Genomic DNA, 14,150 nt, shown 5'->3' with positions numbered 1-14,150 from the left:
ATTATTTTTTGTGAAATTACTCCACTAGTTTGTTATAATTATTAATACAAAGATTTTATACGTTTCAACATTACAGGAAGAAACGCTTAAAGAGAAAGAATTCCAAAAAGTAATGGGTCCACGGCCCCCGTCGATAGTCCAGACGGAACTGTCGCGCGAGTTCCACAAGTACCAGGAGGCGCATACAAGAACCAACGAGAGCAACCAGGTGTTACACAAAGCGATGACGTTACATATCGCCAACTTAAGGCTGCTGGCCCAGCCATTGGAAGTCCTGCAGAGCAAGATACCTAGCATTGACAATATTGGTAAGTAGTTCTGGCTAGTTTACACCAATTAACTACATCGCAACTACACTACCATCATTCTGCCATACGACACCTACTGCTGGGCATAGACCTCCCCCAACGATCTCTACGATGATCGGTTCTGCGCTGCCCGCATCCATCGGCTTCCTGCGATCTCCACCAGATCGTCGGTCCACCTGGTGGGGGGCCTACCCACTAAGCGTCGTCCGGTGCGCGGTCGCCATTAGAAAACCTTTCCGCCCCAACAGCCATCGGTTCTCCTAGCTATGTGCCCCGCCCACTGCCACTTCAGCTGAGCAATTCTTCGAGCTATGTCGGTTACCTTAGTTCTCCTACGGATTTCCTCATTTCTGATTCTATCACGTAGGGAAATACCGAGCATCACTCTCTCCGTTGCCCGCTGAGTGACCTTGAGCCTTCTTATGAGGCCCATAGTGAGGGACCACGTTTCTGATCCATATGTGATCACTGGCAACACACACTGGTCAAAGACTTTCGTCTTGAGACATTGAGGTAATTTGGACGCAAAGATTTTTTGGAGTTTCCCGAACGCTGCCCATCCGAGCTGGATTCGACGAGAGATCTCTTTCTCGAAGTTGGACTTACCTAACTGGACTGTCTGCCCTAGGTATACGTAATGGTCAACAACTTCGAGTGTAATGCTCCCAATTTTAACTGGAGCGGGTACAACATGGATATTCGACATGATCTTCGTCTTGTCCATGTCCATCTTAAGACCCACTCTTTGGGAAACACTACTGAGATCTTCGAGCATTGTGTTCAGGTCTCCCAAGGTCTACTAACTATATCATTGGCAAATCGAAGGTCTGTTAGGTACTATTAGGTTCTAAAATGTAATTGTCTAGCATTATGAAGATTGTACAATAATGTAGGTTTCTTTTTTGTTTGATTACTCCTTTCACCATCATTGTGAACCTCATGGTCATTTGTGAACCGATTTCGGTGATTCTTTATTTTTATTGATTCATTTTTCCATTCATTTAAATTTCATCTTTGATTCATTTAAATTTGAAGAAAATATTTCACCTCTAAGGGTGGCAAACTATGAGAGGCATGAATGCGGTTTCGCGCACTTTCCGGTTACCAATTTCAATAAAACTTGCCAAATATATGTGTGAATGGAACACAGCGAGAGTGAAAAAGAGGGAACTGACCGTGTGACGTATGTGTGAGCGAGAGAGAAAGGATGAAGAGGGACAGGTGAACGATAAAAGACAGAAAAGGTGTAAAGTACAGTAAAGACGTGTGCTAAGTTTTGAAGTAGGAAAATTGGAATATAAAAGTTGTTTCTCTTGGAAACTGAGTTTTAATGCACTGTTTGTCCCCACATTTTTGGGGGCTCGCCGGGATTAGCGGTGTCAGTAAAATCGAAAGTTATCAGTGCAAAGTACGAAGAATGAGAAAGATTGTAATTGATTCCACATATTATTAAGGACAATTTTTTTAATACAAAATTTAATATAATGTTATCATTTTTTATTTTTGTCATTCTTTTACTTAAAACTAACTTAAATGAAAATAGTAACGACTGAGAGCCAATTATAGATCCTCACAAATAGAAATATAATAAAAAAACACTTGGATACACTATTTAAGGTATAAAACAAAACATAACTTATTTATAAAATATAAAAAAGGCAATTGCAGTTGTAACTCACTTTAAGTTAAAGAATTGCCCACTCAATGCTCTCCTTGCCGAAATCGCACTCGTATTAAAAAGATCCAGATCGAATGAATTACACACAATGTTAAAATTGTTACTTGCACGCCACATAAACTCATTTTGCCTATAATTAGTACGAGCGGGTGGTAGAAACAAAAGTGAATTGTTTCTTAAAGATTTAGATGGAACTCTCAATGATATTTCTGATTATAAGTCTGGACAGTCAATTGAGCCCGATGCTATTTTTATTAAAAACATTAGGGCACTAATGTCACGACGCATTTGAAGTGGTAAAAGATGATGCTTTTTACAGAGACTGTAATAATTTGCCGAATTGTAGCAGTCCAGTGTACGGTAGCATAGAAAACGAATAAACTTTTTTTGTAAATTTTCAAGCCGCGAGATATAAATGTGATAACGTGGATTCCAAATTTGGCTGGCATACTCTAAAATACTGCGGACAATAGAGCAGTACAGTGTTTTTATTGTCTTCACCTGTGTAAAATCTTTGGCACAGCGCACAATAAATCCTAGGGCCCTAGATGCCTTAGTCACTATACTGTCAATATACGAGCGAGTCAAATAACAATTTACAATCATGTAGAACTCCCAGATCTCGTACTGTAGATTGCTCTTTTAGTAATACACCTTTGAGAGAATAATTAAATAAATAAATCTATTTTTAGTATCTAATTACGTGACGAAGTAATTAAAGGAGTTTTAATTTATACGTGTAAACAATCAATTCCTTTCGCATAAACCCATTAAAGGGTTTTTGAAAGGAAAATCTAAATGTACATGTGTTTAATTGTAAATTGAATAATAAATTAAAAAAAAAAAAAAATCACTTAACAGCTGTTAAGTAATTTAGTGGATAAGTAGATTAGAGTCAAACCTATTTTTTGACAAAGTGGCCGACTTTCCCGCACCCTGCGCTTTTACCGGTAGGCGTGGCTTAGAGTTGGAAGCATTCGGTGTGGAAATGTGAAAGTACTTAAAGCTTCACTAAAACACATGTAAACGTTAGACTGCTGCTGGTGAAATTACATGCCTATGGGATTTGTCAACTTGTGTCTCAGGGTGACGGGCGTAGGGACATTGTCCCTCAGGTCTTTACGATTTAAAGCTCTGAGTGGCACTGCAACTACTACTATACACGAACAAATGTTCGTCCAGTGACTTGGTATTATAAAAAAAGATTACGTAAAATGAAGTTAAAACTTAGATAAATACTTTATAATTTAAGAGTTTATACTACCTCAAATGGCTATGGTTGTATGTTGATAGTAAAATTGGGGATATACAATGTATAATATACAGTGGGAAAACACGATTCCCAAAAACTTTTACCATAGAAGAAAAACCAAATTACTTCGAAATTTTACAAGAACACCGCTGTATTCAATAGGTACTTTCCAAGTGCCAATGGTTTTTTGCTTTAATGCTACAAACACCGCTCGAGCGCGAAAGACTGGCTTCGGGCTGCGCAGTGACGGGCCGTTCCTTGGCAGAGGGCCTGGACCGCGGCACCATGCAGGAGATGCGCCGCGTGGTGGGCAAGGCGCGGGAGATGCAGGCGCAGCGCGACGCGCTGGTGCAGCAGCTGCGCGACGCGCTCGGCGCCGACGACGTCACCGCGCAGCTGCTCGCGCGCAGCAACGAGCCCGCCGACGAGATCTTCCAGCAGGAGCTCGAGAAGCACACTCCTAAGGTATGGGTCTTTTTGACCGACTTCAAATAGGATGAGCTTTCCCTTTTTTTTGTTGGAAACAGCACCTCGATAGTGGTCCCATTTAAATTTGAACTAAATATTCCACCTCTAAGGGTGACAAATTAGGGAATGAATCCGGTTCCGGCAAAGAAATGTAATTCCACTAACTTTTAAGGTCTGTTTTTTAGTACTCTGTACTGAGATTATTTGAAACATTTTTCGGTTTCCCCTTTCCAACTTTTCCCTTTGGGGCTGACGGTAAAGGAAATTAAATTTATCAATAGATATTTTATGTTATATCATTTGCAATAAGATATAAATTTCTATGCTCTGAGGCCGACTTCTCAGTATCACAGCGTATTTCTATCTGCGGTATTGAAGAACACGATATAGAATACCGTGGCGGAAGGCGCCGGTATCCGACAGGATACACCGGTATTCGACGGGATACACTTTGGTTCGCGGCAAACGGGAGGAGATGGACTTTGCGGTACCGTAAGGATTGTTCCCCATCAGTGTGTCCTGGCGGGCATAAAATCCTCTTCGACGGTCTTCCCCGTCGTCCGCCAGTCCTTCAACACTCTTTGTATAGACTTGAATGAAAGGGAGATTCGACAAATTCTTATTTCTTAAACAGGTGAAGATCATAGAGCAGAACTTGGCGGCACAGGAGAACATAATCAACAAGCTGACGTCGTTGTACGCGGCCTACGGCGAGTCCAGGCGGCTGCTCTCCGACGTTTTGAGGAAGAGAGAAGGCCTCATCAATGGTGAATATTTTGTTCTGTTCTCATTACCGACCACTTCCAATGCTTCCAAGGCATGGTCCACAAGTTAGTTACAGAACTAAAATGCCTGGGTCTTCTGGGTATCGCCAAGTTCAAAAGGAAATAACAATTGCTAATCAACAGTTCTGAATGACATCAATATTTTTCAGCCTTGATCACTTCGTTCGATACTTACGAGGAGCTGTTGGGCAAGTGCCAGAAGGGCCTGGAGTTTTACAAGAAGCTGGGCTCCAACGTGGGCCAGCTGCTGACGCGCCTGCGCAGCATCTGTCAGGTGCAGCAGGAGGAGAGGGCGCAGCTGCTCGCCAACCAGACTGCTAAAGGTAAACCCAGTATTCAAGACCGAAGCGAGCTATGTCACAATAAATATAATGCTGAAGGTTATAATTGAACTTGTTACGAATGGCTGAGGCACGCCAGCCCGTCAGGGCAAGCGAAACTGAATCTTGCAAGGTAATACAGGCGCTCCGATTGGTCGGGAGCATGAAATTAGGTCGGTACGGTGAGGGAGATGCCGTACCTATACAATAATAGTAAACTTATCTTAAAAAAGACTCCAATAAGTTTTTGAGAAAGTTCCAATAAGAGAGCTTCAGTTTTACAATAAGTTTCATAGTCTTAAGTTAAGTTTCAAGTAAATCTGGAATGGTGTATTCAGTCCATTTATGAAAATCAATTAAACAAGAGTAAATAGTGAAAAAGTTTTATTGAAGGAACCAACATAGCCCATAAATGGAACTCTATGTATGACAGTAGTAAACCAATAGTCAATACTTAAATCTCAATTCACGAGTCAAATTATAGGAGTCATTTACAATATAACAACGCAGAACTGTAATATTTAGATTCTCGGAATGATCGAAAGTATTTTTTACAGGTGCAACCCCACCGCCTGCAGCAGCAACCGCAACGGCTGCCGCAGCTGTGGCTGCGGCAGGCGCCGCGGCAGCAAAGCTGTCTGACGTGACACCTACGCCTGCCGGCTCCAGTGGCACTCTGAAACTGAAGGATTATCTTCCTTATATGAAGAACAGAGCAGCTGCGAGAAGCGTTACTCCTCAAGGTATCTTCTTGCTTAATTTTCTATCGAAGTAGTTTTTGCTTACATGCAACCACTACACCACTACTATTTTTCAAGGACATCCCCAATCTGATTAAGATGTTCATGTTCGTCGAGGCCTACCTCTCTTCACGTGTCGAAGTAGCATTTGCGGGTTACATTTAAGCTAAACATGCCAACCGATGATATATCTGTACTCAGACCTAGAATTCAAGAGATTTTTTTGTAAACCTTTGTTTGTCATGATATTATTATGTCACTGTCAAAGTGATAGGTCAGGGATACAAAACAAGTTTTCACCAAGGGTCAATATATGTAATAGTAAAATGGCGCGTGGTTTATTAATTTAAGTGTTGATTTCTATGACCAAACTTTGACACTCCAGTCAGTTTGTAATAGTACAAACACAACAACAAGGTTGAAAACTTAACAAAAAATGATAACAGTAACAGACAACAAAATAACACATAAAAAACAAAAATTTCAACATCGCACCATTGCACACGCGCAGCGAAAAGGGAGCACATTCCAATTAGGAAACGGATGAGAGACGAATAAAAGTAAAGATAATAGCGAAAAGCTGTCAAAACAAAAAATTGATTCGAACTTCTATTTGCTCGATGATGCCAGTGTCGTAAAATATTTTCTACCAATATTTCTTCATCTTTTCATAACTTAATAATTGATTAAAAATTAATCAATGATTTTTAATCTGATTCAATAATTGTAAAATCAACGAAGAGCCGTTCATGGATTTTGCTAGTATAATTTTACGTTGTAGTTTATGCCTAGTTATCAATATATTTTTGTATATTTTTAGAAGTCGGGAATAAAAAAAATTGTAAACAATGTATTTTAGAGTAAATTCAAGAACATAATGCAATTGACGTAAAGTTCTTGTACGTACGTTTCATTTTTAAGCATGATTGAATGTTTACGTACCTAAAGTAATGGTTATTTTATAGTACACACATAAAACATTAAAGCTTTGTAGTACCTAATCAAATTCAAATTCAAATTCAAAATAATCTTTATTTCATAGGTAAGCATTATTTATTACACTTGAAATCGTCACAATGGTTAAACTCTACCGCTCATTCGTAAGGCAGATTCCCCTGAGAAGAATGAGCAAGAAACTCTAGGGGTTGCTCTTTGTAAATAACATTTACAATATTTTTTTTTTAATTGAAACATCAGAGATCGAAACTACCTCCATGAGCTAAACGGGTTACTACCACGGATTTTTGTCATCCAAGTACGCACAAGTTGTATAATAACCTTTAGTATAAAGTTTTTGTTGTCACTATAGTTTTAAACCTCGTGAAAGGCAAATTTTGTATATCAACCGGAATCTTGTTATAGAAGCGTATACATTGCCCCTTAAATGATTTTTTGACTTTGTGAAGACGACTATCAAGAAAAGCTAGTTTATTTCTATTCCTCGTATTAATGTTATGTCTGTCACTATTTTTCATAAAGAAATTACTATTCCTTTTAACATAAATTACATTTTCATAAATGTACTGTGAGGCTAGTTTAAGAATGTTAATTTCCTTAAACTTATCTCTCAAAGATACTTTGGGGCCCATATTGTAAATTGCCCTAACTGCACGTTTCTGCAGGACAAAGATTCGATTGATATCGGCGGCATTACCCCAAAGTCCAATCAAATAATCAATTAAACAGTATTGACATACAAGTAAAAAGTAATTGAAAAATTGAAATGAGAGATAAGAAAGTTAGCAAAGAAACGTATTGACAAGAGGTCTCTTGCCAATGTCAATGTGACGTTGAGGTTGAGAACAGTGTGACCATTTGTGGCAGATTTCTGCCATTGGGTAGATTTAATTTTTATTCATTTTCATTGCGGCAGAACAAGTTAACGTTGTATTAAACGTGGCAGTTTGCAAGTTTTTCATTATTTTTGGGAAAAAAACTGAAAACTGCTAGTACGAACAAACATCTGAATCGAAATACACGACAAGGTAATAAACAGAACCTATATCAACTTTATAACCCCAGCTTCTACAGACTGTACTCAATTAGTTTTTTTGATGCTTTGATAATGAATCGCAAGTATCGATAGGTATCTTTAATGCACGTCGTCAAAAACACTGGGTCACAAGCAACTTGAATTCTAGGTCAGAGTAGGTATTAATAAACCCATCTCTTGTACAGATATTAAGATTTTTAGTTCGATGTAGCGCCTCAAAGAGCGCCACCTTTTCATCGTAACTTAAATAAAATCAAACTCGGACCACGAGGCGAGTGGCGCGAGGGAAAATCAAGGGTCATCATTCGACGACGTATCTTGCTACAATACGCATTGTTATTTATTGTTTTTTAATACATTTTAAAATAAATACATTTCAGTCAAAAGTAATCAAAATAATTCATTGAAGATTCCAAACCCATTCAAAGTAAAGGAAGGCCGGATTGCCGGATGCCTACGGACAAGCATCAACAGTAGTAAAATTAGCAAAAAACAATATTAATCCTCTTTAGGGCTCTGCTGGCTCTTTTAAATTTTTGTCTCAATAATATAAATAAATTAATATTTTTTAAGTGAAGTTGAATTGACTCGTGTAATTCGGCGATTAATTGGTTACAACACAATTAAAATAAAAATTGATTGAGGACGTAACTTGTTAACACGTTGTGACTTACTCAAAACTGCATTTTATTTTGAAATTCATGCCAAAAAAAAAAACTTGAAATATACACTTCCGGACCACTAATTCCATAATTCCATAATTCGAACCACTACGCATTTTCAGTATTGAATACCCTAAGCTTAAACAATATTTGATTGATCAAAAACTATTATACAATTTTGAAACTAGTATACTAAACGTCTTTTCCATAAGTCCTTGTTGTGAATTTGGATTTGCAAAACCGGGGGACAACTTTTTCTTCGATGATAACACTTTTTTTGTATTCTAACCCTTTAAGACAAAAATGCGAGGTGGCACGAATTATGTGGCCGGAAGTATATATTTTATCATATATAACGCTTCACTAAAATTAATGTATATTTTTAAAACACAACAAGCTAATAATTGTTTGTGTAAACAAACAAGTTTCGTTGATCGCAAGTTACATACTGTCTGTCAAATAGGATTTCTTCCATCGTGATGACTGTAACCTCTTTAAGAGTGAGATATGTAGTTTAACTTATTTTTTGTACATTTTTACGCTATGAAAATAACAGAAAGTACATGTTTTCAACAAAGAATTTAGAATTTTGGTGAGGTCCAATATAGAAACGACGTAGTAGTTTTACAATTTTAGATATGTATGTACTAGGGTCCATGGGGTTCTAACCTAGAATATATTTCCAGCGCAAGTGGATTTGCCCTCGGATACTTACTACCCCGAAATGATGTACCCGTCTTCAGTGAGACCTACACCCGTCGGTTCTGAAGGTGCGTTAGACTTTTTCTTACTTCTAAACAATATCTTAGTCCTTTTCCTGTTAACCGGATTTTGTTCCGCATGCGTGGATACCACAACGACGGCAAAGACATCACATGCCATGATATGCTATCCTCTTTATCTGTCTATGTATAGGGTTACCATTCCGAAATTTAAATATTCCGGACAGAAAGAGTGATATTTGCAAGAAAGTACGGACTTTTTAGTAACAAAATAAAATCGAAAATCTCTCTCGCGGTAGCAGTGATCAACAAGCGCCCAAGCAACAAAAATATTATTGTAAATCGAGTTTTACTACAGAATTGCAAGGTGGATATTAATTTTTTAACCGACGTTAAAAAAAGGAGGAGGTTCTCAATTCGACTGTATTTTTTTGTGTGTATGTTACGCGATAACTCCATTTTGATCATTCTTTTTTTGTTGGAAAGAGGATACCTCAGTATTGGTCCCATTTATATTTGAAGATCTTTAAGGGTGACAAACTAGGGGATGAATCCGGTTTCGCGCACTTTTTCGGTAACCGATTTCAATAAAACTTTGCAAATAGATACATTCCACGAACTTTTGAGGTCGGTTTTTTGTTATAAAAAAGATATTATTCTGAAAGTTCAAGCGTAAAAATCCGGACAGAAGGCTAGAAAGCCGGGCATGTCCTAACAAATCCGGACGGATGGTAACCCTATCTGTGTATGACTTATAATTTTGACAAAAAATATTTCATAACAAGTTTTGGTTCAGAATTTCATGTTCTTTCTTTGTAAATTAGACACACGCTTGGCCGTAATCTCACCGAGATGATGTCTAAAAAAATCTGTATTCACTCTAGGCTTAACATAGATATCGTGTACTCCATTCATTTGCCGTATGCATTAAAGAAAGACAAAGCAAAACGCCTTGCGCGAATGGATCGTATCAATAACATAAGTAGTGTTCCGGACCTTCTAGTCGACCGAAAGAAGTGGAAATAAATTGTAAACTTCCTATGCACCCTAACCAAAATATATCCGATAAAAAAAAACTCAAGTTTTGATGTAAATAATTTATTTTCGTGCAGAATTGTAAGTCAAATACCATTAGTATTGTAAAAGACGATACGTGACTGACAGATAGTGTTTTGTGTTATCTATTTGATGCGATCAGTGCTAAAGCAGCGAAATGACCGTGACAGGAAAAAGGGCTTCAGCAGCTTTAAAGTAATAATAATAAATGTTTTTAGCCACAGACATGTCTCAAATGCAGCTTCCTGATGGAGTAGCGATGCCATCAATACAAGCCACCTACAACAGATACGGGTCTTCATACACGCCGCAAGATCTTAGCGCGTACCCGGCCCAGCCTAACTACGCTTATGCCACTACGAGCAAGGGGTACGAAAAACCGGAAGACAATTATGGTCACGCCACGCCATATACACCACCGCAGTACTCCACGCAAGTTGCGGATCCTCAATATTCCAACCCGTACTACACTGGTAGCCACCAAAGCAATTTGACTACAGTGACTGACTCGCAAAACTTGCCCTCGGGGTCAGCCATGAATTACAATATATACAATCCAAATGCATACGATCCATACATTTCTCACGGGCATCATATCGCGCCCATACCTGAAGCTGTATCGTCGCTGTCCTCTTATGCAGCCGGGGCGCAAATACCCGGCCAATCAGAATTGAACGTCAACTTCGGACACATGCAAATAGCTGCATCGAAACCGGAGCCTGCTGCAGTTTATACCGGGGACTATAATCAGACTTACTTCAACGCTCAACATCCTCAAACATCGACACCGAATATGGCAACTTACAGTAACGCGCCTCAGAGTTCCAACACTGTGGTGTCTTCGCAGTTGCCTTCGGACTATAGCACTTTAAACTATCCTTACTCGACTGATCCCGCAAATTCAAATCAGTACGGTCAAGGAATTAATACGAACGTCACTGTCGGTTATGGCTCGACGAATCAGCCTGCAATGTCCGTGCCCAGTTCCTACAACTCTGGACAAGCGACAAATCCAGTACCCAGTATCCAAGCGCCTTATACCCTGCCTGACCAGCCGACTAGCTATCCCGGAACGACATATGACGGCGTGGCAAACACATATGGGCATACAATTTACACGAACACTGAAAGCGTTGATACGTCAACCACTAGCGTTGTAATTCCCCATGTAAGCCACGGACAAGAATACGCTATGTACCAACCGGACCGGATTCCAAGTCCTCTGTCCCATATAGATTCTGTGGATCAGCCTATAAAATCACACGTGACAGGCGAAGCGTTGTCGGCGAACTTAAATTTTCAATCGACATATCCTTACAACCAGCCGGCCATGAGTATTTCTAACGCAGCTGATCAAAGTTCTGTGCCGACCTATTCTTCTGGTCAGACTTATCCGATGTCGCAACAGCCTCAAAATTTTGAGGCTGATAATACGCAGAACTTCCAAACTACGTACGCATTTATCGACCAGACAGCAAATATGATTTATTCGCAGACGTTCCAAAACCACCCGGGTTATGGTTACAATCCTACAAGTGGGGGTTACGAGTACCATTACGGGTCACAGAACACGCATAACACATTTCCTGCCTCGAACTACAGTGACACCAACCAAGCTAGCGTGGACAACCAGAAAATAAGTCAATGTAATCAAAATTGGTCAGCTCAAGGAATGTACACTAACGCCGGAAGCTGCAACACCTTGCAGTCTCCTTCAGAGTCCGTGCCAGCAGCACCAGTACCTGAACAAGAAAGTAATAATCTACCAACAAATCAAATGTACTACAACAGCCCATATGGGTATGTGACCAATACAAACCAGTCGACTGAAGTAGTTCCAAATAATGTACAAACTACAACGAACTACGGCGCTAATGTAAACCAGTCAACGTACATGCAATCGGGGCAGCAGAACACTAATGTAACGTATAGCAATAATCAAGGTAAGGCTTCTTAGTTTCATCGTCTTCTTGCAATACAATGCAAGCATTTTCTGTTATTGTAATATTTCATCTAATCTCCAACTAACCTTATTAATATGGAACCTCTCTTTCGTACTTATGTAACTCTACCACGAACAAATATAACATGTGAGTTTCTCAAATAAAACATGTATACAAATAAAACAGATTTTCATTTACATATCTATTAAACATAAATTCGTTTTCAGTGTCTTCATCGAAAGATAATGTACCGGAATCGCTTAACGCTGAACAAAACACGTACACGATAAATAATTCTGGTGATGGAATTACTCAAAATCCACCAGTGGTTTCCGAACCAGAAGTTCCACAGAAAAATGAGGTAGTAGAAGAATCGTTGCCTGAACTCAGACCAGAACCATCAGCCTTCGATCTTTTGTCTGACATCGACTTTACAGTAGAACAAAAACCGCTAATGCCTGAAATAAAAGTTCCTCCAATATCCGAAAGTGTTATAAAGAAAGTTCCAATAATTCCTAAAGATGAGCCAGTATTGAAACCAGCGCCTAAAGAAGAAGTCATAGAACGACCAGCAAAGAAAGACCTCTTTTCTGATCCTGGTTTATTGAACAAGTTTACTGAAACTGTGAAGAATTTGCAAAAGCTTGTGGATTCCCTTTCGAACAAATCTGTAGGTGGTTTGACAGTTTTGGATTCTAAATGGAAGTCGTTTCAAGATTGGCAGGTAAGTAATTTGACTCTTTGACACATGGTGTTTATTTTTAAAACTATTTGAGGAAAGTTTTACAAATAAACACTACCGTAGAAATGAGTGATCACCCTAATTTGTCAAGTGCATTAGCGACGGTAGCCTGGTAGAAAACCGGTTACTTCACAATGGAGGTCCAAATCCGTCTGGCTAATTCTAAAGTAATATTTCTCGGGAGCAGTGTAGGAAAATATTGTGATAAGACCTGCCCGTAGAGGAAGACTCACAACCTTGGAAAAAATGAAGTTTTCCAAACAAATTCATCTCATAAGGGCCAGCGTTGGGGGCTATGACCTAATCTGTTCCTTAGAGGAGACGTGCACAGAAGTGGGACGTATGATAAGTTGACGATGATGATGTCAAGTGAACCTGAAGGTTTCCTATCCTGCATCCAGATAAGTAGCTAAGCGTAAAAAAAATATCTAATATCTACGAGAAACTTGTGTTGCCGATAAAAGTGAATTTAATATCTGAAGTCTTATGAAGACGAAGAAGAAGAGTAAATGTTGAAGTACATGAAAAACATTTGTTAAACAATTTCAGGCAAAAGAAAATATGACCAGACCCAAGTCGATTGCAACAAAACACGCGGCAGGCAATATTGTGACAGCGGTAGTGCCTTTCGACGATTCCAGACTGACACTTAAATCTGACCCCGATGCTTACATCAATGCTTCTTATTACAAGGTGTGTAAATTTATTTGCGCTTCATTACTGAAGATTTCCTTTAAATCCTTTTTCATGGCAATATCTGTTTAGAAGAGTGTTCAACTTGCGTATTTCACCTTTAACTGGTCATTAGCTTTATATTTTTTAAACAACTGGTTTACGATAACAACCAACATACAGGAGTTGTAATATATCAAACAACATCAGCAATTTTATTTAAATTCCCAGTATTATGAATATCAGAACAACGACATTCACTCTAAGTCACTTCTCAGACCACCTAGATCAGAACCAAATAAGAATATCAGATATATAGAATGTTCGCTTTAAAAATAAAATACACTAAAAATCGATCGACTTTACCTCATCCTAATAACAAACATCAAATAACTCTTCTTTCGTTTCAGCAACTAGCCTCATGGTGCATTCCACTAGTGATATCTAAGAATCCGATTGAGAAAGAATACAGTGTTTTCTGGAGAGCAGTATTAGAGAACAAAATGGCTTGTATCCTTTGCTTGCTCAGTGAAATCGAAGTAAGTATTGACAATACGTTAAAAATTTTAAGATTTGAAACCTCATTTTTATATTAAAGTCCTAATAACGCGTTCTTAGGTTTTCGCGATTGTTACACATAGGAAATGAAACTATTTTTCCGGATTTAAATCGCGTATATTTGTTTTTTCACAGGTCCCATGGTCACGGTTGACATGGTCAGTCACCGTGACCATGGGACCTGTAAAGGGCCCGAAACGTCGATTTGTTTGAAAAAACAAATATACGCGATTTAAATCCGGAAAAATAGT

At 38.8% G+C, this 14,150-nt stretch overlaps 1 protein-coding gene across 1 annotated transcript in view; it reads left to right on the top strand.

Moving 5' to 3' along the window:
- LOC113226200 (tyrosine-protein phosphatase non-receptor type 23) overlaps positions 1–14,150 on the top strand; it is a 36,608-nt gene that overhangs the window by 12,387 nt on the left and 10,071 nt on the right. The window contains exons 8-17 of the mRNA XM_026458737.1: positions 77–308; positions 3,504–3,703; positions 4,341–4,473; positions 4,641–4,814; positions 5,369–5,554; positions 8,893–8,976; positions 10,203–11,927; positions 12,155–12,651; positions 13,219–13,362; positions 13,752–13,880. Coding sequence (XP_026314522.1) covers positions 77–308; positions 3,504–3,703; positions 4,341–4,473; positions 4,641–4,814; positions 5,369–5,554; positions 8,893–8,976; positions 10,203–11,927; positions 12,155–12,651; positions 13,219–13,362; positions 13,752–13,880 — 3,504 coding nt within the window. The remainder of the gene's footprint in view (positions 1–76; positions 309–3,503; positions 3,704–4,340; positions 4,474–4,640; positions 4,815–5,368; positions 5,555–8,892; positions 8,977–10,202; positions 11,928–12,154; positions 12,652–13,218; positions 13,363–13,751; positions 13,881–14,150) is intronic.

This window comes from Hyposmocoma kahamanoa, unplaced genomic scaffold (assembly GCF_003589595.1).
Source record: "Hyposmocoma kahamanoa isolate Upper Pololo Valley unplaced genomic scaffold, ASM358959v1 182, whole genome shotgun sequence".
Lineage (NCBI taxonomy): Eukaryota > Metazoa > Arthropoda > Insecta > Lepidoptera > Cosmopterigidae > Hyposmocoma > Hyposmocoma kahamanoa.
The sequence above is the reverse complement of the archived record's forward strand: the minus strand, read 5'-3'. Positions and strand labels throughout refer to the sequence as shown.